General features: G+C 55.2%; 1 protein-coding gene across 1 annotated transcript in view; it reads left to right on the top strand.

The window, feature by feature from the left end:
• The window catches only part of PTPRS (protein tyrosine phosphatase receptor type S), a 110,933-nt gene that overhangs the window by 28,913 nt on the left and 56,486 nt on the right, over positions 1-25,534 (top strand). Inside the window, exons 2-4 of the mRNA XM_070793048.1 lie at positions 15,911-16,112; positions 23,323-23,468; positions 24,013-24,154. Of these exons, the coding sequence (XP_070649149.1) occupies positions 16,022-16,112; positions 23,323-23,468; positions 24,013-24,154 (379 nt within the window). The 5' untranslated portion in view covers positions 15,911-16,021. The remainder of the gene's footprint in view (positions 1-15,910; positions 16,113-23,322; positions 23,469-24,012; positions 24,155-25,534) is intronic.

The following is a 25,534-nucleotide window of genomic DNA, read 5'->3' on the forward strand; positions in this document are numbered from 1 at the left end:
CAAAAACCCAGTTGTCCTCTGCACAGGTGGGGACACAGAGACCCAGACAGGGACAAGAACTTGATAAAGGCCACACAGCTCCCTGGGGACCTTGATGGGACAAGAACCTAGGGCTCCTGCCTTCTCTGGGCCGTGAGTCCTAAAGTAAGGGACCTGCCACCAGGATGAGGCTTTTTGGGGGTGACCCAATGGAGGAAGCATCTGGTAGCATAGAGCTACATGGACCAGCAGCGACTCCGCTTTCCATCAGTAACAGGTCAAGACGAAAGTCTCAGTCCGGTACAGGGTGATCTTTAAAACCAACACCTGCCAATCTCTCCATAACCAAATCCCATTGTGCTGCTGGGTTTAGCAACAGTATCCAGGGAAAATGGAAGAACTCGACTCATAGTTTCATTGTAATAATTTTTCTGGTGACTTTCAAGGCTAGGCAGTTAGAGCTGTGCATTAGAGATTTAGTTTCTAAAGTAAATTAGTTTAAGAGAACTGCGTGAGCCAGTTGAATGAAAGATTTAATGACGGTTATTGGGATGTGGCAGAAGTCGGGAACAAGACAGGGAGGATTTGAGGGGGAAGTGCCACACACGTCCCCACTGGGGACCTGGCGGGTACAGAGGCATCTTACGGAGAGGATGTGGCCAGATACATTAAAGCGGCCACAGCAGGTTCAAGGTGGGCGGTGGGGTCCCTGGCAGAGGCGCTAGCCCTGCCACCCCCACCTCTGACTGAGTCAGCACATTGGCACCTGGCTGCAGAGTGGAGTCTGGCTGTCGTTGGAGCAGCTTTTCACAAATTTCTGCCCTTGGGGCCAGAGCAGCAGCCCTCAGAGGGTACCTGGGGTGGAAGCCAAGTAGACCCAAGTTCAAATCAAGCTGTGTGGATTTGTGGCTGCAGATGGTACCTGCTGACCTCTGCCAGTGTTGTACATCAGCCCCTCCAGACTTTGCAAGGCCTCTTAGCTGTTAGTTTATTCTTTCATTCAGAAACCTTTTATTGAGTGCCTACTGCATGCCAGGCGCTAGGACCCAGCAGTGGCTGAAACTGACCTGGCCTCACCCTCCCAGTTCCCACCACTTCCAGCAGAGCTGTCCACAGAACTTTTTGTGCTGAGAGAAATATGTGATGTCTGTGCCAGTACTGTGGCCACGAACCACACTGGAAACACGGTGTGACCGAGGAACTGGTTTTTGCATTTTAATTTTTTTTTAATTTTAAGTTAGTCACAGATGACTGGTGGTTCCTTATCAGACAGCACGAATCTAGACAGTAAATGAGAAGTAGATAATTTCAGATGAAAATAAGTGACCCTCCTCCAAGAAAAAAAAGCTAGAGAATGAATATTTGATGAAGGCTGACAGAGGTAGTGCCTGAGTAGCAGTGATCAACCATGGTGATCAATTCTTCTCTGAGGATGCAATGTTTGAGGGAGACCTGAGTTGACAGAAGGAAATAGCTGTGAAAATGTGGGGGAAGGGTGTTTCTTACGGAGGAAACCAGTATGTGCAAAAGCCCTGGGGCAGGACTGTGCCCGGGGAGTTGGAGGAACTGTGAGGAGGCCCATGGCTGGAGAAGAGTGAGCAAGGTGGGAGGGCAGGGAGGGGGCGGGGCAGGTCCTGAAGGGCCTTGTAGGCAGCAGGCAGGACTTTGCTGGAGGGAGGTGGGAGCCTAGAGGGTTGGGGGCAGAGGAAGAATGGGAGCTGATTCAGGTACTTACTGGCACCCTGTTGCTACTGTGGAGGGGAACAGATTGTGTGGAGCAAAGGGCAGAGCTGGGGAACCAGGACAGGGGTGACTGATCCAGGTGGGTACTAATGGGGGCTAGACAGGATGGGAGGGGCATCTGGAGAGAGACTTGAGAGCGTTTCCAGACCAGCAGCATGTGGTGGGGGTGAGGGAAGGAGAGGAATCAGGATGAGTCCCCAGGTTCTAGCCCGAGCCTCTGGAAGGACAGAGCTCCTATTCGCTGAGCAGGGGAGGACACAGGGAAGAGCAGGTTTGCTGGATCCAGCTCCACCTGAAAGCACCCCGGCTTTTTCCAGGAGAGGACAGTAGCTAGGCCTGAGGGAACCAGAAGATGAAAAAGGCAGATGAGGAGGTGCTGCGCGCCTGTGGCAGGTAGCGTGCTCATTGCGGTGTGACTGGCAGGCAGCCACGGCCAGGGCCATGATGCCAGTGTGGGCGAGGCAGACACCGGGCTGGTCGACACACGCTCGCTGCCCCAGGGCATGAATGCTGAGCTGGGTGGGGAGGGGCCCATTGGGCAACCTGGCGCCCGGGAGTCCCAGAGCCTGAGAAAGCAGGAAGCTGCCCAACCAGTTTCCCTCTTGCTCCCAAAGCCAAGTGCGTGGAGTTTGGTGGTTGCCCTTAAATGAAATTTTCAGAAATTGTGGTCCCAAATGTGAAGTCAGGGAAATGATTGGGAGTGAGGGGGTCCTGCTTGAGAATGTCCAGGGTATAGTTTTGTTTTTTTTTTAATATTTATTTATATCGCTACATTGCATTTGGCAACCCACTCCAGTATTCTTGCCTGGAGAATCCCATGGACAGAGGAGCCTGGGTGGGCTACAGTCCAGGGGATCACAAAGAGTCAGACACGACTGAGGTGACTTAGCACAGCACGTTAGGTTTTAGTTGCATCATGTAGGATCTTTAGGTGCGGTGCACGGACTCCTCTAGTGTCTCGAGGGCTCAATAGTTGAAGTGAGTGGACTTAGTTGCTCCCAGCATATGTGGGATCATCCCATGCCAGGGGTCGAACCTGCATCCTCTGCATTGCAATGCAGATTCTTAACCACTGGACCACCAGGGAAGTCCCCAGGGTGCAGCTTTACCTCGGTGGGCACATCAGGGCAGGTCTCAAAGGTTTTTGACTGTCCTGAGGGAATCACCCTCTTCTTGGAAATGAGGGGTGTCACAGCTCAGTCTGACGATGTCCTTTTCTGTTGTTCATACTGGAGAGCGAGTGAAGACCCGTTAAACTCTGTGGACTGGACCCTGGCAGATGGTTTCATAATGGTGATCTCTGGGTACCCATCTGAGAAAGACCAGAAAGAGGCAATTAGCCTCAGGCCCTTTGTACTTGCTGCTCCTCTTGCCTGAAACTCTTCCCCTGGGAGTTTGTCTGTCAAGGTCTTTCTGAGAGGTTCCCCCAGACCCCTCCATCCTTCTAGAGCCTTACAGTTCGTTTTGTTTTCTTTTTGCAGCCTCTCAGTACTTCTGGCCTTATGTTAGTGATGATGTTTGTTTTTCGGTGTATACCCATCTCTCCCTCTTATCTGCGAGCTGCAGGGTGGGGGCAGGATAAAGGGATGGGGGGGGGGTTGCTTTTCATCCCACTGCTGTGTCTTCAGTGACCCAGCACACAGTAGGTGCTCAGTAAGTGTTTCTGGAAAGAATGAATGAAAATGACCACATGCTAACCGTTCTTCTCCAGGAGAGGGGTGGATTGTGGGCAATTTTTATTTTCTTCTTCATGCTGATTTCCCCTAATTTTCTGCTGCACGAGCCTATTTTATAATTAGAAGAAAAGTTATTTTGAAGAAAAATTATCCCCCAAATATCCCAGCTGCAGGAGCTGACGTGATTTAGCCCCAGGCTGCATCCCAAGGACAGCGGCCTCCTGTGTGTATAGAGAGGATGTAGCAACTGATTTGTGGGCTCCCGCCTGGGGTCAGCCCTCAGGGGCACTGGGTGGGCCGAGCAGTCAGGGAGGGCTTCTTGGAGGTGGCAGCTCTAGTCTTCAGCGTGTTCAGGTCAGCGTGCTCAAGGTAATCATCCTGAGTCCCCTCATTAACTTGCACCCCACAACCAATCCTTTAGAAAACTTCCTTGGCTCTGCCTTCCTAATCTATCCAAAATGTGCCCACGCCCCTCCCCGCCCCACCCTGCCACCCCACTTCTCTGTCTCCACCTGATCAGTTTCCTCATCACTTGCCTGAACCAGTGCAGTCACCTCTGCCCTGGTTCTCCAGCTCCCCCCACCCACAGTCTGTCTTCCTTCCATGCAGTAAGCCATGGGGTATCTGGGAATACCTGAGTCACATCCCACCTTTCCTCTGCCTACAGCCCTCCAGCATGCCCACCTCCTTCAGGGTAGCCTGAGGGCCTGCATCGACCTGCCCTGTTCCCCTCACTACTTCCTTCTCTCCTCCTCACTCACTCTGCTCCAGCCACATGGGTCTCTTTGCTGTCCCTCCACCATACCAGAGACTGTTCTGCTCCAGGGCCTTCGCACGTGCAACACCTCCTTCAGGTCTTACTCAGATGTCACCTTCCCACTCCCTTCCTTGTCATTCCCTCCCTCAATCCTGTCCAACTTCTTTGCAACCCCATGGACTGTAGCACACCAGGCTTCCCTGTCCTTCACTGTCTCCCCAAGTTTGCTCAGATTCATGTCCTTTGAGTCGGTGATGCTATCTAACCATGTCATCATCCTCTGTTGCCTCCTTCTTCTGCCCTCAGTCTTTCACAGCATCAGGGTCTTTTCCAGTGAGTTGGCCCTTCACATCAAGTGGCCAAAGTATTGGAGCGTCAGCATCAGTCCTTCCAGTGAATATTCAGGGTTGATTTCTTTAGACTTTTGAATGTTGATTTCCCACTCCCTGACCCTCCTATTTAATACTGCATCCCACCCCACATGTCCCCTCTTCCTTCACTTCGTCCATCTTTTTTTTTTTTCACTTGGCCACACCATGAGGCAAATGTAGGATCCTAGTTCCCAGAACAGGGGACTAGACCCAGGCCCCCTGCATTGGAAGCACAGAGTCTTAACCACTGGACCACCAGGAAAGTCCCTAGCACTTAGCACCAATTACCTGGTGTATTTTCTTTCTTTCCTTTCTCATCCACTGCCTGTCCGGAGCATCAGGATCATGAGGGCAGAGATCCTGCTCAGTCTTGGTCACTGCTGCATCTCCAGTGCCTCCAGCCAGGCCTGGCACATCGTAGGAACTTCACTGGTGGTCCAGTGGCTAAGACTCCATGCTCCCAATACAGGGGGCCTGGGTTCGATTCCTGGTCAGGGAACTGAGATTCCATGTGCTGCAACTAAGACCTGGTGCAAATAAATTCATTAAATAAATAAAAAGAAACATTTTTAAAAAGAGGGCAGATAGGGACTTCCCTGATGATTCAGTGGCTCAGACACCACGCTCCTAATGCAAGGGGCCCAGGTTCCATCACTGGTTAGGGAACTGGATCCCACATGTTGCAACTAAAGGTTCCACATGATGCAACTAAGACTTGACACAGCCAAATAAATTTTTTAAATGGATAAATAAAAAAAGGGTGGATGAAGGCCCTTGTTTTGGGACGCACAGTGTAGCATCTTGGGGAGAATGTAGAACTTGGAGGCGGGGGTTGGGGGGGCTCTTCTGGGTAAGAACCCAGCCTGGCTGTTACGGAAATGTTTGCTGAGAACCTGCTGGGTGCTGGGGACCCAACTCAGGGCACACACTCTGATCGAGACAAACCCAGCCCTGTCCTCTGAGGTCACAGTCTGGTGGGAAAGACAGACCCGTGTCCAGACAGTTAACATATGGGATGATCAGAACTGTGATGGTTGCGGGGTGGGGATTGTTCAGGGTATTGAGCAGACAGGGCCTCCCAGCTGAGGGAGGCCAGACGCAGGGCTTGTCTGGCTCCACCTCTACCTAGGGGGTGGCTGTGTTCCCACCCCACTATGGTCACCTCCTTCACCTGGAAGCAAGAGGTCATCTCCAGGGAGACATGGGCAAGGGTGCAGACAGGGTAGGGCCTGCCTTCGAGGGGGTGGCACGTCCCCAGCCACCATCCCCTGGGGCTTGGGCAGCCCAGAGACAGGCATTTCTGCCCCAGGTCACCCAGCCTGATGAGGTGGGTTCATCGGGTGCCTGTTGTGTGCCTGCTTTGTATTTCGGATGGGGAAACCAAGGCCCCAGATGGCACAGATTCTTGCTTGAAGTCTCGTGGGATGTACCTGGATTCAAACCAGGGTCTGCACGAGCCCTTGGCCTGGACCATCAGCCTGTAGATGCAAGCAAAGCATGCTCCTGGGGGCATTCTCTGAGGGCCCACTGCGTGTCCTACCACACTGGGGTAGGGGGGAGGTTCTGCCGCTTGATTCCACACCCATGTTGACCCACAGCACCTCCTGTGTGCTTCCCACAAGGTGCTGGGTTTCCAGGTGTCTGTCCCACCTCTATGAAGCATCAGCTGTGGGCCCCCCAGGGTTATGGGGAAAGGAGGTGTCAGAGTATTTCTCAGTTAGCAGCACCTACTATGTGTCCCATGTAGAAGGGGCAGGTGGAGAGTTTGCCTGTAGATGTAGAGTACTTACCATGTGCCCTGTGTTTTGAAGACTCTGGTGCATGGCTCTCCAATGCATGGCTCCCCAGTGCCAGGGGAAGTGGAATTATATGCTGTTTTGCAAAAGCAGGGCCCCAAAACGGGCAGATCACCCAGGGAGGGTGCATTCGGTGCTGGGGAGAGATGGGGGTAGACCTAGCAGGGCATGGATGGGCAACCTTGGGAAGTGAGTAGTCCAAGACCCTAGCAGAAGAGCCCACAGTGGGGCTCAGGGGCTCCCACTGCTGCCTGTGCACCGCCCCCCCCCCCCCCCCCATCACAGCCCATGTTCTTTGTCCCGCTGGGCGGTGAGCTTCTAGAGGCTGGGACCTGTCTCAGCTCTGCTGTTTACCCTTGGGCTTTACCTTTCTAGTGATTTGTCATTTTCTGGCTCCAGGCCTTCTGTAGCATCGTGGGTAAGGGTGCTTAGTCGCTGGACCCAAACTTTGGTTCGAATCCCTGCTCTTCCTGACTTGGGTCATTTCTCTCTGTTCCTCCCTAACCCTTTCGGAAAATGGGGGTGATTGACGGTGGGGTGATGTGAGCCATCACAAGGCCTGAAGTATACTTAGATCTCAATACACGCTGGCTGTGGGAGTCGTCCTGAGCCATCGGGATCCGTGGTGGAATTCGCCTGGAATGGGATCAGCCGGGGGAACCGGCCCCCCGCAGCGGCCCATGGTCTCTGTCAGGCTTCTTTTCCCTCCCTGACCACTTCCCCAAGCTCCCAGGACCTACCGGGCCTCCGAATTCCCGGCCTCTCCCTCGGAGTTTTCAAACCCGCACCGGGGCAGCAGCGCCGGCCGGGATTGGCTGCCTGGGTGGGGCCACCCCTCCTTCCCCACCCTGCTGCCCTGTCTTCCCCTCCCCCTCCGGATCGGGTGTCTCGGGCTTGGCACGGTGGCCCCATCTGTTTCCAATCTGGCCCTGTGCTCTCCGCCCCCTCCCCAGGGTTGTGGCTCGGGTGGGGGGCCTGTGCCACAGTGTTCCCGTTCGCCTCCCCACCCCCAAATACCCCCAGCCCCCTACTGGACTCCCAGAAGAAGGAAAGCCTCTTTGTGCCTGCGCCCCTCCCCCACCCTATGGGCTTCTGGGTTCGTAGGGGGCGCGGCCTCTGCCATCCAACCCAGACGGGGAGGGGATTTTCTGCCCCTTCTTCGACCTCCTGTATTTGGGTCTATTTGGGGCGCCCCCTCTGATGCCCTGTCCAGCATCCAGTCTCTTTATCCGTTGCCATGGCCACGATCAGCGCCTGGAAGGGAGAGAGGAGCAGGGTAGGGGGCGCCCTCTGGCATCTGGCCTTCAAAATAGAGGTTCTTGGGCTATGTCCCTTGGGGCGCCCCCTCGGGTATGTGCACACTGCGGGAGGAGGGCACACACAGTGCCCTCCTTGGGGGCCTCCCGGGCACAGGACCCCTATCCACGTAGGCTTCCAGTGCCCACAGATCTGGTTCCCAACTGGTCCCCCCGCCCTACTTCCGGCCAGGCCCCGCCCGTGGTTTGCTCTGGAGCCCCCTCCCCGGGTCCACCCCCTGCCGGCTCCGCCCGTGGCCCCGCCCCGCCCCGCCTCCAGGCCGAGCTCGCTGGGCCTCGGCCTCTCTGAGTACTCGCAGCGCGCGGCGCTCCGGGCGGACCCAGGGAAGGGCTGCAGCCGGCCCGGCCGAGGCAGCGCGGGGCCCCGGGCCCCGATCTCTGAGCCTCAGGGTGAGTGCGTTGGGACCCCCTTCCACCTCGAGGCTCAGTCTGCGCTGGGCTTTGTCTCTTTCTTCACCCCTACTCAGGCTCCCGAGAAGGAGGCGGGGGGGTACCCTCCGGGTTCCCTCCACACCCCCGCTGCGTGCGGTCTGGCCTGGCTACCCACCAGGGACATCTCGAGCCCACCGCTGACTGGTGCGCCTCCCCCATTCAGACCGGTCGGTCTATTACTTTGGAAAACTCCAGACCGTTATGCTCCGTGGGGTCCCCTCCCCCGCCTGGCCCCCAGCCCGACCTCCTCTCCCACCTCCTGGGGGTGGAGCCAGGCCCCGGCAGCCTTCGCTCCCAGCCTGGGCGGAGGGGGTGCTCTGATAGCGGGCTTCTGATAGGGGGCTTTGGCATCCTTCCCGCTGGGGACCCGCTCTGCAGAGGAGGTGACAGAACTCCGGGGGTGGGATGGGGGTAGGGGCGTAAGTGGCTCAGATCCTCGCTCTTAGCCGCTCCCCAAAACTCCCAGAAAGTTTTCCTCTGTCTGTCTGTCTCTGCGCCCCTCAGGCCTATGGACTCCAGATTTACTCTCTGCGTCTTGGTGTCTTTAATAAACTGAGGGGTCAGGCAAGTATATCAGCTCCCACCGACCCTCTCTCCATGCCTATCCCCTTGTCCCTAAGTTCCCATGCCTCTGGATCCTCCACTCCCCACCCCCGTTTTGTTTTAATTTTTACATTTTATTATTGAAGTATAGTTGCTTTATAGGGGCTTCTCAGGTGGCTCGGTGGTAAAGAATCCACCTCCCAAACAGGAGACTTGGGTTTGGTCCCTGGGTTGGGAAGATCCCCGGGAGATGGAAATGGCTACCCACTCAAGTATTCTTACCCGAGAATTTTCATGGACAGAGAAGCCTGGTGAGCTGTATCCATGGGTCGCCGAGTTGGACATGACTGACTGACTAAAACAACAAACATACTTGCTTTGCACTGCTGTGTTGGACACCACCCCACCCCCCACCTCTTATTGCCTAGAGAGTCCTGCTTCCCCGATTCCTACTCCAGAGGGGCTTCCTGGAGGAGGGGGAAACCCCTGAGGGGGGCTGGCCCAGCCCTCCAAGCTCTGCCTGCCCCTCGATGAGCCTCCCCTCCATCTCTTAATGCTTGAGCAGTTTCCCTACACCCAAGAGCCATGTCGGCTGACATGGTGGCTTCTTCTGGCCTCAGTTTCCCTCTCTGAAAAGGCCATGAACACAGAAATGGCGTGGATCAAATGGGGCCAGGCATGAAGTAGGCGTCTAATAAACGCACATTCCTAGAGTAGGGAAAAGACTCCCATCCTGGAGGTTGATAGGTATGTGAGGAGTAGAGCTATGATGGGAGACACTGGCACTGGGACAGTCCAGAGGGGGCCGTGATCCTGCCTGGGGTATGCAAGAGGGCTTCCTGGAGGCGGTGACAGCTCCACTGGGACCCGAGTATGAGTGTGCAGGCTGAGGTTGGACGGAGAGTGAGGAAAAGGTGTGCTGGGCAGAGGGAACATTGTGCACAGATATCCATGAGTGAGCCAGGTGATGAATAGGGACACCCATGGGGCAAACAACGCTTGCAGTGCGATGTGATGGAGTTGGCTGTTCTAGGTGGCTGAGGTTAGGAGTCTAGATTTGAATGGACTTTGATGGAAACCATGGAAGGTTTTAGAGCAGAGGAGGGGCAGAGTCCAGCACAGCTACTTCCAGCCCCAGGGTCGAGGGTCAGGACTTGGGCTGAGGACGGGTCCCTGGACGAGTCCACCCTCAGCCTGGGATGAGGAGGTCTTTGGCTACGGCTTGAAGGATGAGTTGACAAATGGGCCCCCTGGAAGGAAGACCTGTATTAGGAAAGGCCCAGAGGCCCGAGGCAGAGCAGTGCGTTCTGAGAACCATGCAAAGAGGGAACAGGGCAGGCCCAGGACATCGAGTAGAGGTGCTAGGGAGCCCGGCAGGTATGAGCAGGGCAGGGGTGCACCCAGATCTTGGTGTTCCAGGCTCCCGCATGAAGCCAGTGTGGGGGACATGCTGGCAGGAGCCACCCTGGCAATGAGGCCCTGCAGGGAGTGTGGACTCTGAGCTTGATTGAGAGCTGGTCTCTGGCCTCAAATCTTAACCCAGCCCTTAACCTTGGTGTGTGACCCTCAACGTGCAGCTAGCACTTTCTGAGCCTCAATTTCCTCCTCTGTCAAACAGAAGGAAGCACGGGGAGCACTTGAAAGGGCTGGGCATGTGGAAGGGACACTCCTTACTTCCTCTGGGACTGGGCCTGGCTCCCCAGGCGCCCTGCCCATCCATTCCTGGCTGTGGGGACCCTTGGGGACAGCTTTCAATACAAACCGATGGTCAATTAAAGGCAGAACCCTGGGCCTTGGTCCTGGCTCATTCCTGGAAGGTAGCAGGGCCAGCCTCACCTGGCCTCACCCTGAGCCCATTTCCCCGTGGGAGGACATTGAGGTCCCAAGAGGGAGGGGGCCTCAGCCAGAGCTATGTGGAGTCCACCAGGGGCTGCAGAGGCAGAGCTTGGACTCTGTGTCAACCTTTGGGGACACAGCAACCCAGGGAGGCCGGAGGCAGGAATGCCCACCCTCAAGGGGATCTGAGGCCCTGGGAAAGGGAGTCAAGGCTGCAGGAAAATCCCTGGGCCCAGAAAAGAGGCAACGGAGCCAGAGAGGTATAGGGGGGTGGGGTGGGTGTGATGACCATGAGACTGTGCATCCCTGAGGGACTTTTCCTTTAATAGGGACATGCTACCCAGCCTTCCCTCTGCCTGGCCTTCAGAAATCCCTGAGAGTCAGAGTTGCACAGATGAGCCCCCTGGTCCCCAGGATGGCCCAGACCCAGAGGCGGGGCAGGGAGAGGCAGCAGGGAGTCCTCAGACCCCCAGGAGACCTTGCCTCGTGAGGGCAACACAAAGCCTATTTGCTGCCCAGTCTTGGTCATAATCACCCTTTTATGCTCCCTGCTGTGCGTGGGTACACAAAACTGGCTCCAGGATCGCGTGACCTGCGCCCCGGCGCCTGACTGGAATGGGTGCCCACTCACCTGCTCTGAGCAAAGCCTGGGAGCCCCTAGAGGCTGTCCAGCAGCACCAGGCCCAGAGAAGGTCATTCATTTTCCTGAGATCACACAGCAGCTAGGGAAGAACACAGTCCTGTGTCGACATGGCCTGTGGAACCAAGGCTCCGCCCAGCTGAGGGGCTTTGGCAGAGTCTCCATTCCTCTGTGAGCCTCAGTTTCCCCATCTGTGCAGGTTGAGCACCCACCAGTGCCCAGCTGCTGGGCGTGGATGGTGGACAGCTCGGCGCCTGGCGCAGAAGCAGGCAGGGATCCACCCTGGGTCCTGGGTTCCTTGTCCAAAGGCTGCTCCCTCCCCTCCTCCTCTCCTCCACACGCTGTGCCCAGCCTCATTGGCCGCACAGGTTATTTCCTGTGACTCTCATGGGTGGCTGTTCCCTTCTTAATGGCCACGCCATCCTCCAAGACCTTGGGGATCTCGCTGCGTCACGCTGCCCCAAAGCTCCCACCTCAGTTTCTCTTTCTCAGCCGTGATGGGGCTGGTGACCCAGGCTGCTTTATGTGTGATGGCCATAGAGAAGGCTTGGCGTGGTGCCAGTCTGGCCACATCCCCTCCCCCCTGCTCAGAGGCCTCCTCCTGAGGCCTCCTTGCCACTACTCTGCCCTAATCTCTCCCCATCTGCTCCTTGCCCTTCCTCATGCCGTTCCCTTCTGTGGAGACACCCACCCCCATTCTGCTTCCCCCTTTAATTCTCAGCCAAGTAATCACGTGTGTGTGCATAAGTCACTTGAGTCATATCCGAGTCTTTGCAACTCCATGGACTGTAGCCCTCCAGACTTCTCTGTCCATGGGATTCTCTAGGCAAGAATACTGGAGTGGGTTGCCATGCCCTCCTCTGGAGGATCTTCCCAACCCAGGGATTGAACCCACATCGCTTAACATCTCTTGCATTGGAAGGCGGGTTCATATTAACATTAAATCTGGAGGTGGTAAGGTCCAGGCAGTGGGCATAGCATATGCAAAGGTCCTGGGACAGATGTGATGGAGGGACAGGGAGCCCCTGTGGCATGAGCAGAGTGAGTGGGGCGGGTGGGTGGAGGAGGTCCTGCAGGGCCTTTTGAGTGGTGGGGAGGACTTGGACTTTTACCCCCAAAGGAAGGGGCATGGGACCTGACTTGGATGCTCACTGGCACCCTCTGGCTTTGAGGAGGGGACAGACAGGGCAGGAGACATGGAAGGTAATGACAGCATTGGTCCAGGTGAGCAATGATGGGACTGGACCAAATAGAGACAGAAAAAAGGGTAAGAAGTAGACAGACTCAGACTAGACTTGGAAGGCAGAGCTGATAGGATTTGTTTATCTTCTCCCCTGACCCCTTGTAGAAGACTCCCACACCCGGGTCTTGGAGGAAGCCAGAGGAGGGGGAGAGGCAGGGGCTTTGCTATAGCAAGATCCTTTAGGAAGGGTGGGGGCCTGAGAGACCCTGGAAATTGGAACCTTCTGTGTTCTGTCTGATCCTCTCCTACCCCTATTCCTGCCCCAGGCCTTGAAAGCCCCCAGTGCTCTGTCCTCCCCGCCCCACCCCCCCCCACCCCCCCACCCCCCTCCCCCCTACCCCACCCCCTCAACCCCCCCACCCCCCCGCCCAGCCCAGCAGGCTGGACTGGCCTCTTCGGGGGAGACAGGAGCTGATGGCCGGGCCCTGCCTGTGCCTGGATCAGCCCCATCCTGCCCAGTCATTGAGAAGGCGTGGGCCCAGTGGGTAATTAGGGGCCTCCCAGTTTAGAAGGCAGCTGCCCTTGGCTCCCATGGGGCATGGGGAGCGGGGGAACATCGTGGCCGGGGCCCTTCATGCAGGTGACCCCTGCCCATGCCAACTTTTATTGGAGGTGAGTAGACAGGAACTAGGAGGTCACCCCCACCTTACCCCCATGCCAGGGGGACCTGGCAACCCTGGGTTTGGCAGCCTGTGTTGCTATGCTGCCTCAGTTTCCCTGAGGCTCTGTGCAGGCCTGACCCGCCGATCCAAGTGGTCTGGGCCAGAGCCCTACCCTGTTCCCAGATGGGGCTGAGCCTATGTGCATCTGTGGGCAGCGTCAGCTGCTGTGGTCACCCTGGCCGCAGCTGGCCATGGGCCATTTCTCCAGCTAGGGCCCTCACCGTCCCCGTCAGCCACTTTTGCTCTTAAAGGGCCTGTAGAGGGATTGCCAGGGGAGGTGGCTGGCTCCAGGCTTCCGTTTCCCCATCTGCACATCCTGGACCAGTTGGGTCCCAGTGTGTGTCTGTGGTCTGACTGTGCACGTGCCTGACTGTGTGTGTACACGTGGATGAGGAGGGGGTCTGACTATGCGTTTCTGGGTGTATATTGTCTGGATGGGTGCAAGCTCAGTCTGCTGACTGCCTATCTCTGTCGCCCCACTGTGTGCCCATATCTGAGTCTGGGGGCTGTGTGTTTTCACCTCCCGTCCTCCATGGAGCTCACATCTGCCTCCGTATTCATGTTTGCCCACAACCCAGCTGTGTGTGTATGTTGCCTACGTGACCGTGACCCTGTGTGTACATGTCTCACCCGGCTGTGGATCTGTGGTCTTGGCGTGGACCCGTGTCTGCCTCTGATCTGACTGTTTACATATGCTGTCAGCCCCATTGCAACCCTTTGTCTGGAGCCTGATTTTGTGCCTGTCCGTGTGCCTGTGGTGAGTGTTATTGGCCTGACTACGAAGAATTGATGCTTTTGAACTGTGGTGTTGGAGAAGACCCTTGAGGGTCCTTTGGACTGCAAGGAGATCAAACCAGTCAATCCTGAAGGAAATCAATCCTGAACGTTCATTGGAAGGACTGATGCTAAAGCTCCAATACTTTGGCCACCTGATGCAAAGAACTGACTTATTAGAAAAGACCTTGATGCTGGGAAAGATTGAGGGCAGGAGGAGAAGGGAACGACAGAGGATGAGATGGTTGGATGGCATCACCAACTCGATGGAGATGAGTTTGAGCAAATTCTGGGAGTTGGTGATGGACAGGAAGAGTCGGACATGACTGAGCAACTGAACTGATGCGTGTGGACCCATCTCTGTCACCTGACTGTACATCTGTGGTGGTGTCTGGTCTCCCTGACTGTGACCTGACTGTGTGCAAGCAGCCTCCATCTCTGTCTGGTCTCACTGTGGTCTAACTGTGTGCCTCTTGAGCCCCCCAGCCCCCACTCTTCTCATCATGATTCCTCCACTCTCCACCCTGCACCATGACCCGGCCACCACCAGCCCAGCCTTCCCCTGGGGCTGCTCTGGGGCTGGGCGAGGTGACCGCAGCTGGGTATTTTGGGAGCCAGAATCACGGGGGCTGCCCCATCATTACGTGGCACCCATCCTTGTGGCCATGGCCTGGACCCACCCAGGGCATGGCCTCTCCCTGTCCCTCCCTTGTGCCCTGGCTAGGGAGGGCACCGGGGAGGGGGCTGTCCCAGGGTTTGGGTCCTGAGAAGGACCCTTCTGCCTTAGCAGAGGTTGAATTCCCGTGGGAGAAACAGACACTGGTGATACACATTCGCATTTGACTTGCAAACTGGGATAAATGCCGTGGAGGATGAGCTCAGTCGTTTCTGAAGCCGTGGGATGTGGCATGGGGGTGGGGGCTGACCTATGAGAGGCAGGGAGGGCTTCCGGAGGAAGCGACAGTGGAACTGAGACCTGTCACTCAGCAGTTGGGATCGGGGGGAATGGCATTCCTGGCAAGGAACATAGTGGGTTCAAAGGCTCGGAGGTGGGGTTGAGCTGGGGCTGTGTGGCTATACCTCCCAAGGGAGGGGGCAGGAGATCAGCAGGAACGGCTTCCTCTGGGGGTCACAGGAGCCATAGGTGTTAGAGCAGGGCAGGAACCAGCAGGGGTGTTTGGGAGGGAGGATCCATCTGGTGGTCAAAGGGTCCTGGTTTGTAGGGACAGTCGGCAGTGTCACCTGGAGCCTTGGCCTTCAACAGGCTCAGCCTGGGAGGGGAAGGACTTCGATGTTCAGAGTGATTTCTGGTCGGGGGGGAGCTCAGCCTGGGTGGGGTTGGGGGGCTCAGCCAAGGTCTGGGGTCTGGGCTCCATTAGAGCTGAGGCTTAAATGGGATCAGGACCCAGCCAGGGGGTGTCTCTGTCCATTCAGGCTGACATAAAAAATATCATAGAGTGAGCAGGATTATAAACAACACTCATTTCTCACGGTTCTGGAGGCCGAAAGCCGAAGATCAAGATGCTGGCAGATCTAGTGTCTGGTGAGAACCCGCCTCCTGATTTGCAGATGACCCTCTTCTAGCTGTGTCCTCGTGGTGGGGGTAGTGGGGGAGCTCTCTGGGTCCCTGTGAAAGTGTTAGCCACTCAGTCATGGCTGACTCTTTGCAACCCCATGGACTGTAGCCCACCAGGCTCCTCTATCCATGGGATTCTCCAGGCAAGAATACTGGAGTGGGTAACCATTCCCTTCTCCAGGGGATCTTCCCGACCCAGGGATCAAACCTGGGTCTCCCACATTGCAGGCAGATTTCTTACCGTCTGAACCACCCAGGGAAGCCCCATTATAAGGGCACTAATCCCATTCATGAGGGCTCCACCACATGACCTGATGGCCTCCCAAAAACCTTTAATACCATCCACATGAAGGGTTAGATTTCAGCATCATGATTTTGTTGGGGGTGGAACGCAGACATTCAGTTCATCATAGGGGCTCAGTGCTTTTTTTCTGCTCCTTCATCGCCCCATGACCCTCGAACCCCATGATTCTCCTCTGCCCCTTTGTGATCCTCCAGCTGCCTCCCCCACGAAGGCACCCTGGATTCCTGCTCCCCTCTCACAGCCCCTTTGTTTATCTCTGCAGACGCTGCCCCGTCTGACGCTTGGCTCGAGGCCTCTCTGTGAGGGACCTGGGGGGCTATCCCCCCCTCCAGGGTGGAGGTCAGAGGTCGAAGTTTGCAGGTCACGGCTGAGCATGGCGCCTGCCTGGGGCCATGGTGTAGCGTCTGTGATCAGACCTGTGGGCCTCCTTGTGGTCCTGCTGGTCGGAGGCTGTGCTGCAGAAGGTAAGTGCGGGCATCTGAGTTTGCATGTGCGCATGTGAACACGTCTCCCCACCTCTCCCTGGGGGCCCGTGGTTTTGCCAAGCAGAGCCTTTGTGCTCCGTGAACGAGGCCAAGTAGAATGCTTGCTTTGTGCTGGGTCCTGTGAGATGCAGAGGCAGATCTTAAGGATGGTATTAAAAAGCAGTCATAGTAACAGGGGTGACCATGTGGGTTTCCGAAGGATCGACTCTGCACCCAGACCAGTGGTAAATGCAGACTTTATCTGCCTCCTCTCCCTCCACCTCACAGAACCCAGCTAGTCTCATTACCACCCCCATTTTTGGATCAGAGAAACCAAGGCTCAGAGGAGGAGGCAGGGACTTACTTGAAGTCACTCCTGAAGAAGCCACAGAGTTCACTTTCCCTTGCCACAAGTAGAAACTCCAGTGACCAGTTGGTTGACACACAGGCAATCAAATCTTCGCAGGAGGAGCCAGGGGAGGCTTCTTGGGAGAGAGGGCATTGGATCTGGGGTTTTGTGGGTGTGTAGGAGTTTGCCTGTAGAAAGGGCATTACTGGTCAAGGTGTTATCACATGGAAAGGTCTGGAGTTTAAAAAAAAAAAGTTTCCTGTATTTTGGGGATGGGCAAGGCTGTGTTTGTGGAAGTAATGTGGGAAGGATGAGGGTTGGTCCTGGGCCCAATGCCAAGGTCTGTCTCACAACTAAGGGCCTGCTGCTGCTGCTGCTAAGTCGCTTCAGTCGTGTCCAACTCTGTGCAGCCCCATAGATGGCAGCCCACCAGGCTCCCCCGTCCCTGGGATTCTCCAGGCAAGAACACTGGAGTGGGTTGCCATTTCCCTCTCCAGTGCATGAAAGTGAAAAGTGAAAGTGAAGCCGCTCAGTCGTGTCTGACTCTGAGCGACCCCGTAGGCTGCAGCCTACCAGGCTCTTCCGTCCATGGGATTTTCCAGGCAAGAGTACTGGAGTGGGGTGCCATTGCCTTCTCCGAACTAAGGGCCTAGAGGAGTGTTATTCAGGCCTATAGGGACATTAAGTGTCAAGTCAGCAGAAAAACTGGGAATCCAGTATTAGGCTGGATTTGAATCCTGACTTTGCTGTCAACCTGCTATGTGACTTTGTGCCAATGAGTCAGCCTCTCTCGGTGGCTGTTTCCACCATGATTGAATGAGACTCAGCATCATCCACCTCCCAGCATTCCCAGGACATGGACATGCCATAACCCCTGCATGCTGCCTACACATAGTAGGCCTGCAATCCAGGGTTATCACGAGCATGAGAATTATTGCCCCTGGGTGAGAACACCAGAGACATACACACCTGCTACGTACATTTGTGCTTTTTCTTGTTTTCATAATATTTTACAGTAAATGCCTAACCCACTCAGATCAACTACCACCGTCTGATGAGATGGATGCTGTTCTCCCCATCCCCATTGTACAGATGAGGAAGCTGAGGCACGGTGAGGTTACATTACAGCCAGGAAGCAGCCTGACTGCCTGGTGCCAGAGCCCAGGTTCCTACCCATCACCCCACATTGCCTCTGGGTCAGCGGCCAGACATAACTGGGCCATGATCTGGCCAGTCACCTTCTAGGGCCTGTGTCTTCTGGGCTATATTCCTCATAGTGGGAATGGCAGGCTGAGGGTGGCTGAGCATTTTTAGTTAACTCAGGGTGCCCCCTGCCCTTGGTACTGCTTATACCAGGGCCAGAGCATTCTCTGGGGGGAGGGTGTCCTGGGCACTGTGGGATGTGGAGCACCCCTGGCCCCATCATCTTGATGGCACCCCTACATGAGAACCACTAATTTAACGTACACTAGTGGAATAAGTCATAAATCTGTGACTGACAGTTACCAGCCTCAGGCAGAACGGAGCTGAGATTGTTCCCATTTATAGATGAGGAAACTGAGGCCACAGAATGTCTGTGGTGAGGAGTAGGGTGGAAATCACAGTCTGGAGACTCTCCTGACCCGGGTTCAAATCCTGTGTCTGTCATTGGACTATGGCTGCTTCTGTGCTCTCATTCATTCAGTGGGTTTTTAATAAGCACCTACTATTGGTTTAGACCTAGGGGACAAACCAGATATCCCAGCCTCTTTTGGAGCTGATCATCTCATGAAGGACCAACGCCAAGTGTGCAGGATGGTAGACACGCCCAGGAGCAAGACAAACAGAAAGGGAGATGAGCTTGTGAGTGGAGGGTTGGGGGCTGCATTTTAAATGGGTGAGAGGGTGTTACACTGCACCAAGAAGATGGCATCTGAACAGAGTCTTAAAGGAGCTGAGGAGAGTGCCCCACTCATGTTGGGAGAGTGTGGAAAGTGTCCTGGGCAGAGGGCATAGCCTGTGCAAAGGCCCTGGGGTAAGAGGAAGGCCTGGCATCTTGGAAGAAGTGAGAAGCCTGTGTGTCTGGAGCAGAGTGAGTGAAGGGGAGAGCAAGGAAGGGGCAGGGCAGGTTTTGCAGGGTCTTATGCGGAGAAGGCAATGGCACCCCACTCCAGTACTTTTGCCTAGAAAATCCCATGGACGGAGGAGCCTGGTAGGCTGCAGTCCATGGGGTTGCGAAGAGTCGGACATGACTGAGTGACTTCCTTTTCACTTTTCACTTTCATGCATTGGAGAAGGAAATGGCAACCCACTCCAGTGTTCTTGCCTGGAGAATCCCAGGGATGGGGAAGCCTGGTGGGCTGCCATCTATGGGGTCGCACAGAGTTGGACACGACTGAAGCAACTTAGCAGCAGCAGCAGCAGCATGCGGCAACCCACTCCAGTATTCATGCCTGGAAAATCCCATGGACCGAGGAACCTGGTGGGCTACAATCCATGGGGTTGCAAAGAGTCGGACGCGACTGAGCAACTTCTGTGTGTGTGTGTGTGTGTGTGTGTGTGTGTGTGTGTGTATGAGCTACTGAAAGACATGGGGTTTTGCTCCCTGGGAGATGGGAGACCCAGAGGGCCATGGGCAGAATGAGTGGGCAAGACCTGACTCAGATACTCACAGGTCCCCTCTGGCTGCCAAGGGAGGACTGGCGGAGGTGGGGTGAGGGAACCAGAGCAGAGGGTGAACCACCGCAGGGAGAGTGACCCAGGGCATTAGCGCCAGGCATGTAGCCATGCTACTTCAGTGGGTGCTCCCTCAGGGAGTCCTGTACTTACTGATTATTTATATCCGACTGAGGATCCGACCCATAATCCCCTGCACTGAAAGTGTGGAGTCTTAACCACTGGACCCCCAGAGAAGTCCCTGCAGTTGTTACTACTGTATCCCTATAGGTATTGGTAGTGGCCTAGACTCAAACCCAGGTCTCCATCTCCAAAGCTGGGGCATCTTGATCCCAAGAGGTGGTCTGCTTAGCAGGAGCCCTGACACCTGGGTGGTCAGCGGAGGGGCTGTGGGCACCATGATTGGCATTGCCAGCTTCAAGGAGAGTAGCCCAGGTCCTCAGGGAGCCGCTTGGGTGGGGGCTGTCAGCGGGAGAAAGCCCAGGCAGGCAGCTGGGATGTCCACCGCCCAGCACCAAAAGGAGCGGTTTCTGCCCCAGAAACAGCTCTCGGTCCTGGGGGACCTTCCCAGGACGCGGTGTGGCTGGCCCAGCCTGGATTGGAAGGGACGGGAGGGTGGGTGGGGCTCTACCTCCGGCACCAGATTTTCCTCTGCAGAATCTGAAATGGAAAAACAGAAATCGAGCCAAGCCCTTCCCAACCTCCCAGTGCTGTTGGCATCACCACTCTGAACCTCAGTCTCTTCATCTAAGAAATGGAAACACCCAGGGTGCTCTCTGTCACCAGAAACCCACAACCCTGTGTATCAAGTGTACAGTGTGCAAAGCTTTGGGAACCAAGTGGGACCAAGTTGGAACAGCTCTTGCCTATCACAAGCTGGGTGAGCAGGGGCCAGTCAATCACCCTCTCTGAGCCTCGGAATAGAGCTGGTGTGAGAACAGGCCCAGCACAAAAGGAACTCTTGCTTGCCTAAGCTGCAGCCATACCCCAGTGTCTTTCTTGTGTCTGGAGCCCCTTTGCCAAGAAGAGGAGGGGAGGGTTGTCCAAATAAGAGACTTTAAGTATCCACAAGAATTAGTCTAATGGGAGATGCAGCGGGTGGAGAAAGCTTTTCTGGGCTGGCTGGGCTCCCAGAGCTGCCTGGACGTAGGCTGAGAGGCGTCTGCCCTGAAGAGAGGGGGAGCCAGGGAGCGAGTGGGCAGCTTCATTACTCAGTATTTGGCAAACATCAGGGTTCAAGTGCCTCCCAGGTGGCGCTAGTGGTAAAGAACCCACCTGTCAACGCAGAAGACGTAGGAGATGTGGGTTTGATCCCTGAGTGGGGAAGGTCCCCTGGAGGAGGGCATCGCAACCCACTCTGGTATTCTTGCCTGGGAAATCTCATGGACAGAAGAGCCTGGTGGGCTACAGTCCATAGGGTTGCAAGGAGTCAGACATGACTGAAGCGACTTAGCAAGCACACATGCACAGGGTTCAAAGCCCCAGTTTTTCAAGGGTCACCGAGCTCAGAGAGGTAGTATGAAGGAGTCCCCGGGAGTGGGGTCCATTTCACACCCACCCTGCCAGGTGGCACGGGACCAAGTATTTCAGCCCAGTGTGATCAGGGCTGTGGTGGAGGGGGGCACCCAGGGAAGGATGGGGACAGAGGCGGTCCTGACCCAGCCAGTGGTAATCCAAGAAGGCTCCCTGGGGGAGGTGCTGGCCGAGCAGAGGTTGAAGCTGCCAGACGCAAGGAGGAGAAAGGACAGTGCAGGCTCTCGTCGAATCTCCTTCCCTGGATTGGAGGGTCCTCGGGGTGTGTCCCCGGCCCCGCGTGGTAAACAGGCAGCTGGATGCTTTCCCCTCCCTGCAGCTGGCTTCTGCCCTTCCTTCCAGCAGCTCCCGAGGGAGGGTTTTTCCCAGAAGCAAGATTCCTGACCCAACTGCAGTGACTTTCCCCCCTGACCTTGGCTGGGGACGCTTATGGCCCCAGTCACCGTTCCAGGAGGAGGGGCGGGCCCAGCCCGGGGCTGCTTAGCATGGAGCAGCAAAACCATGTCAGTCAGGCTCTGGACCTGGTGGGTGAGAGGAGCAGAAGATGCGGGCTTAGGGTCAGAGAGACCCAGGTTCAAACCCCAACTCGCACAAGCTCGTTAACCTCTCTCAAGCTGCACAGTCCTCTCTGTATAATGGGATGAACAGTCACCTCCTCGGTAGACAACACAGGAGTTGAAGGAGGCCACACATGTCTGCACGCAGTGGGTCTACTGATTTTCCAAAGAGATGGCCAGTGTAGACTCACAGGGTCATATCAATGGGAGCACAGCCTGAAATGAGGGAGGTGAGGCCAGTCAAGCCATGGGATTAGGGACTCTATTTTGTTCAAGACCCGTCCTGAGTCACAGATGGTAGAAATTGGGGTTTGTGGAACCTGAGGTCTTCTTGAACTTCTCAGCACTCCTGAGTAGCCAAAACTTTCTAGATGAACCTCTGAGGCCCAATTGTTGCTCAAACTGGAGTTATTGATCCTCTATGCCTCAGATCCCAAACTTTTATTTAATATATTTCTTCAATCTACTCACCTTTCTAGTCAAACCTTACAGAAATAATAATTGCAATTTATCTGCAAATACTTCTCAGTCTAAAAAAGGCACCAGGGTGTGAAGCCTCCCTCCCCCTAAGTCTGGCTACCTGCTTTCTCCTCTCAGAGGCAGGTGTTGTTTCTACACACACACACACACACACACACACACACACACACACTTTACCCATTTTCAGTTTTCTCATCACACAAATAACACTCACTACACATTTTACTCCTCATTTTTTGTCCATTTTGTAGGGTATCTTACATTCCTTCCCGAGTAGCTCATTACAGAAGTATCCTTGTCCCTTTTTACAGCCGCATAATATTCCACTTCGTGGGTGGCCGTATTCATTTAATAATCCCCTTTTGTTGGATAGATGGGTTGTTTCCTTCAGGACCTTCTAAGCATGTGGCAGCCCTTAAATCTGTTGGCAAAACTCTGAGAAACAACTGAATTCATTTTATGGGATATCTTATATCTTTACTATGGCTGGAAATCCAGGATCCCTTTGAGCAATTTAAAGGTTACTGTGAAAAGTCCATAAAAAAAAAAAAAAGAGAACAATGTTAATGAGCTCTCACCAGGTGCTATAGCCTGAGTGAGGTCCAGACTTGAAACTGTCTAGGTATAAAAGACATCCTAACTCCCACGGGAGACTTACCTGGGGAGATTTTAGCACATCACATCATCATGAGGGACAGAGGATGTGGGCACAGGACCAGCCCCATTCAAATCCCTGCTCAGCCCCTGGCTGGCTGTGTGTCCAAGCAGATGGCTTGCTTCACCTTTCCTGTGTGTGAAATAAGGATTATGGTGGCTCTGCTCACCCAGCACTGTCAGAAGAATTTTTTTTTGAGGGGGGCTACACTGCACAGCGTGTGGGATACTAGTTCCCCAACCAGGGATCAAACCCACACCCCCTGCATTGGAAGCTTAGAGTCTTAACCACTAGACCACCAGGGAAATCCCTGCCAGAAGAACTGGATGTTTCTGAGTGTACACCATCTGCATACAGTAGGTGCTCAATAAGCATTTGCTCTAGTGGCTGGCAGCATCCAATCACCTGTTCTGAGCTTTGGCCTCCTTCTCTGACCCTTCATGTTTGGACACCTCCCACAGATGAAGAGGCTGGCGCCTTGGTTCGAGCGCTGGTTCTGACCTCGGGTCCCTTGGTCACCCCCCGCCTCCCTGTTCAGTGCCTCAGTTTCCCCACCTGTGCCATCGGGGGATTAGGCCAAGCTATCTCTTCCCAAGCCATGTTAGGACCAAGGACCCTCCAGGGTTTGGCTGGTCACTACGGAGGGCCTAATTTGGGGACCCTAGATTCTCGGGGGTCTCCCCTCCCACTTTCCTTTGTGGCACTACATCTGAGTGGGTGTGCCCACAATGAGGCTGTGTCCATGTGTGTGTGTGTGTGGCTCTTGTATCCATAGCGGGGAGGTGGGGTGCTGGGCAGGCCCGGGGTACCCATGGAGGGTGAGCAGTGCCACCATTTCTCCTTCGTCCTCTCCAGCCCTCCTGTCGGGCCCACGTGGTACCTCTGTGGCCAGGCGCACTGGAGGGCACGTTTACCTGGCCCCATGGGGTCCTGGTCACATGCCCAGGCCCACCAGAGCCCCTTTTCCTCTTCTCTCCCCAGAGCCCCCCAGGTTCATCAAAGAACCCAAGGACCAGATCGGTGTGTCAGGGGGCGTGGCCTCCTTTGTATGTCAGGCCACGGGCGACCCCAAGCCGCGGGTGACCTGGAACAAGAAGGGCAAGAAGGTCAATTCACAGCGCTTTGAGGTGAGTGGCCAGGGAAGGGAGGGGAGACAGCCCAGGGCCAGCCCCCCTACCCCACCCCACCCCTGCCATGGGGCCATGGCCGCTCAGCCATGGAAGCCGTCCCAGGAACATTCCTACGTGGAGCTGGCTCCCTCTCCATCTGGGACCCTTCTCTTCGTCCACCACCTCCCTGGCAGGTGCAGGGAGACACGTGCTCCGTGAGGGCTCTGCCAGGCTCGCTTGTTCTGCCACCTGTGTGCTGTGTATCCTCAAGCAATGCCCTGCCTCTCTGAACCTTTATCTCACAGAAGGGAATTTGCAACCCTGTGCCCATGTCCACGGTCAGACATACACGTTTCCACATTTTGCATGCCTGTCCCCAGACTTACGTGTGTGTGTCACGAACCCATGTACACACAATACCCTTTACTCGTACAGACCCAGTTTTCTGCCTTCAGTATCTATACAGGGCCTGTACACACACGTGTGTATAGCCCCCAGCTCCTCTCCTGATCACCCCTGGGACTCCAGCCTCACCCTGACCTCTCTCCCCTCTCCACGACAGACGATCGAGTTCGATGGGAGTGCAGGGGCCGTACTGAGGATCCAGCCACTCCGGACACCCCGAGACGAGAATGTGTATGAGTGTGTGGCCCAGAACTCAGTCGGGGAGATCACCGTTCACGCCAAGCTCACTGTCCTCCGAGGTATCGGGCTCCCCAGGGTGTGTGGAGGAGGCCCTGGGGCCTGGTTTTGGGGACAGATACCAAAGGGATCCGTGAAAGTCTTGCTTTGGATTTTCACTTGTGGGGGACTTTGATCTCCTTTTTTTAGCCCATAATACCACTGGGTCTTAGAGCCTTCTGGTAGGAATTTATTGAGCCTTTGCAGAAAAGAAGAGCAGCCTGTTAAGAGACTGGCACAAAAGGTGCATCCAACTGAAACGGAGAATTCATTTGTTCATGTAATTAAAATGTTTGTGGATTATAACAGCTTCAGGTTCAGCTGGATCCAGGAACTCATACCATGTTCCAGGGTTTATCTTCAGACTCTGGGTGTTCTCTTCCCTATCAGCTGTATTCTCAATGATATCTCCCCATTAGCTCCAGACTCTGGGGCCTGTACACGGAAGAGAGGACTAAGTGACTCAGGACTGTTCATTGACCCACCTTGGGTCAGATGACCATCCCTGAGCTTGTCACTGTGGTTGGAAGAAGAAATACTCTGATTGGCAGAGTTTTCCCTGAAGTCAAGGGTGGGTCAGCCCATGTAGACAGAGTGAATAAGGGGTGGTCTCCCCAAAGAAACAAAGGAGAAATAGCTGGCTAGGCAGAAGCAGCTAACCACACCTTCCCACACATTCCCATGGATCCTTCCTGTGGACTGCCTGCTGGCCTCCATAGGCTGGGGCACCAGGAAATGGCTTCCTTATTGTAATACAGCATCAGTCAGACAGTCTTACTGCAAACCCGCCTCCCATCTGCCCACCAGCTGCTCCCAACTGCCTTCTCCCTTGCAAGGTGATTAATTTAACCTAGGGGCCTGCAACTTGAGTTCACATCCTGGCACTGCCATTCTGTAGCTCTGTGACCTTGGGCAAGTTAATGAACCTCTCTGAGCTGCAGTTCCCTCACCTCCAAAGTGGAATAATAATGATGTTCACCACAAGGGATTGTTACACAAACCACAGAAGTGGACAAAACAAGTCCGGCACTAACGGTGCTGTGTGGGGAACAAGCATTTGGTTGGTGCTACCTATCTGATATTATTGCCATCATTGTTGTTCTTCTGATTGTGACAGGACAGCTGCCATCAGCCATTGTGCAGCTGTGGGGTGGGTTCTGCCTGTCAGCTACAGCGCCACTCTGACCCTCTCTGATCTCTAAGAAAAAGCCATCCGGGACTTCCCTGGCAGTCTAGTGGTTAAGACTTTGCACTTCAGCTGTAGGGGACACAGGTTCGATTCCTGGTCAGGGAACTAAGATCCTGGTACGCCACGTGGCCCAAAGAAAAAAAAGTACAAGTCACTGCCAGCCATTAGGGGGCAGGTGGTCCCCCCATGTGGCACCCAGGTTGGGAGTCACCCA

This window comes from Bos indicus, chromosome 7, assembly GCF_029378745.1.
Source record: "Bos indicus isolate NIAB-ARS_2022 breed Sahiwal x Tharparkar chromosome 7, NIAB-ARS_B.indTharparkar_mat_pri_1.0, whole genome shotgun sequence".
Lineage (NCBI taxonomy): Eukaryota > Metazoa > Chordata > Mammalia > Artiodactyla > Bovidae > Bos > Bos indicus.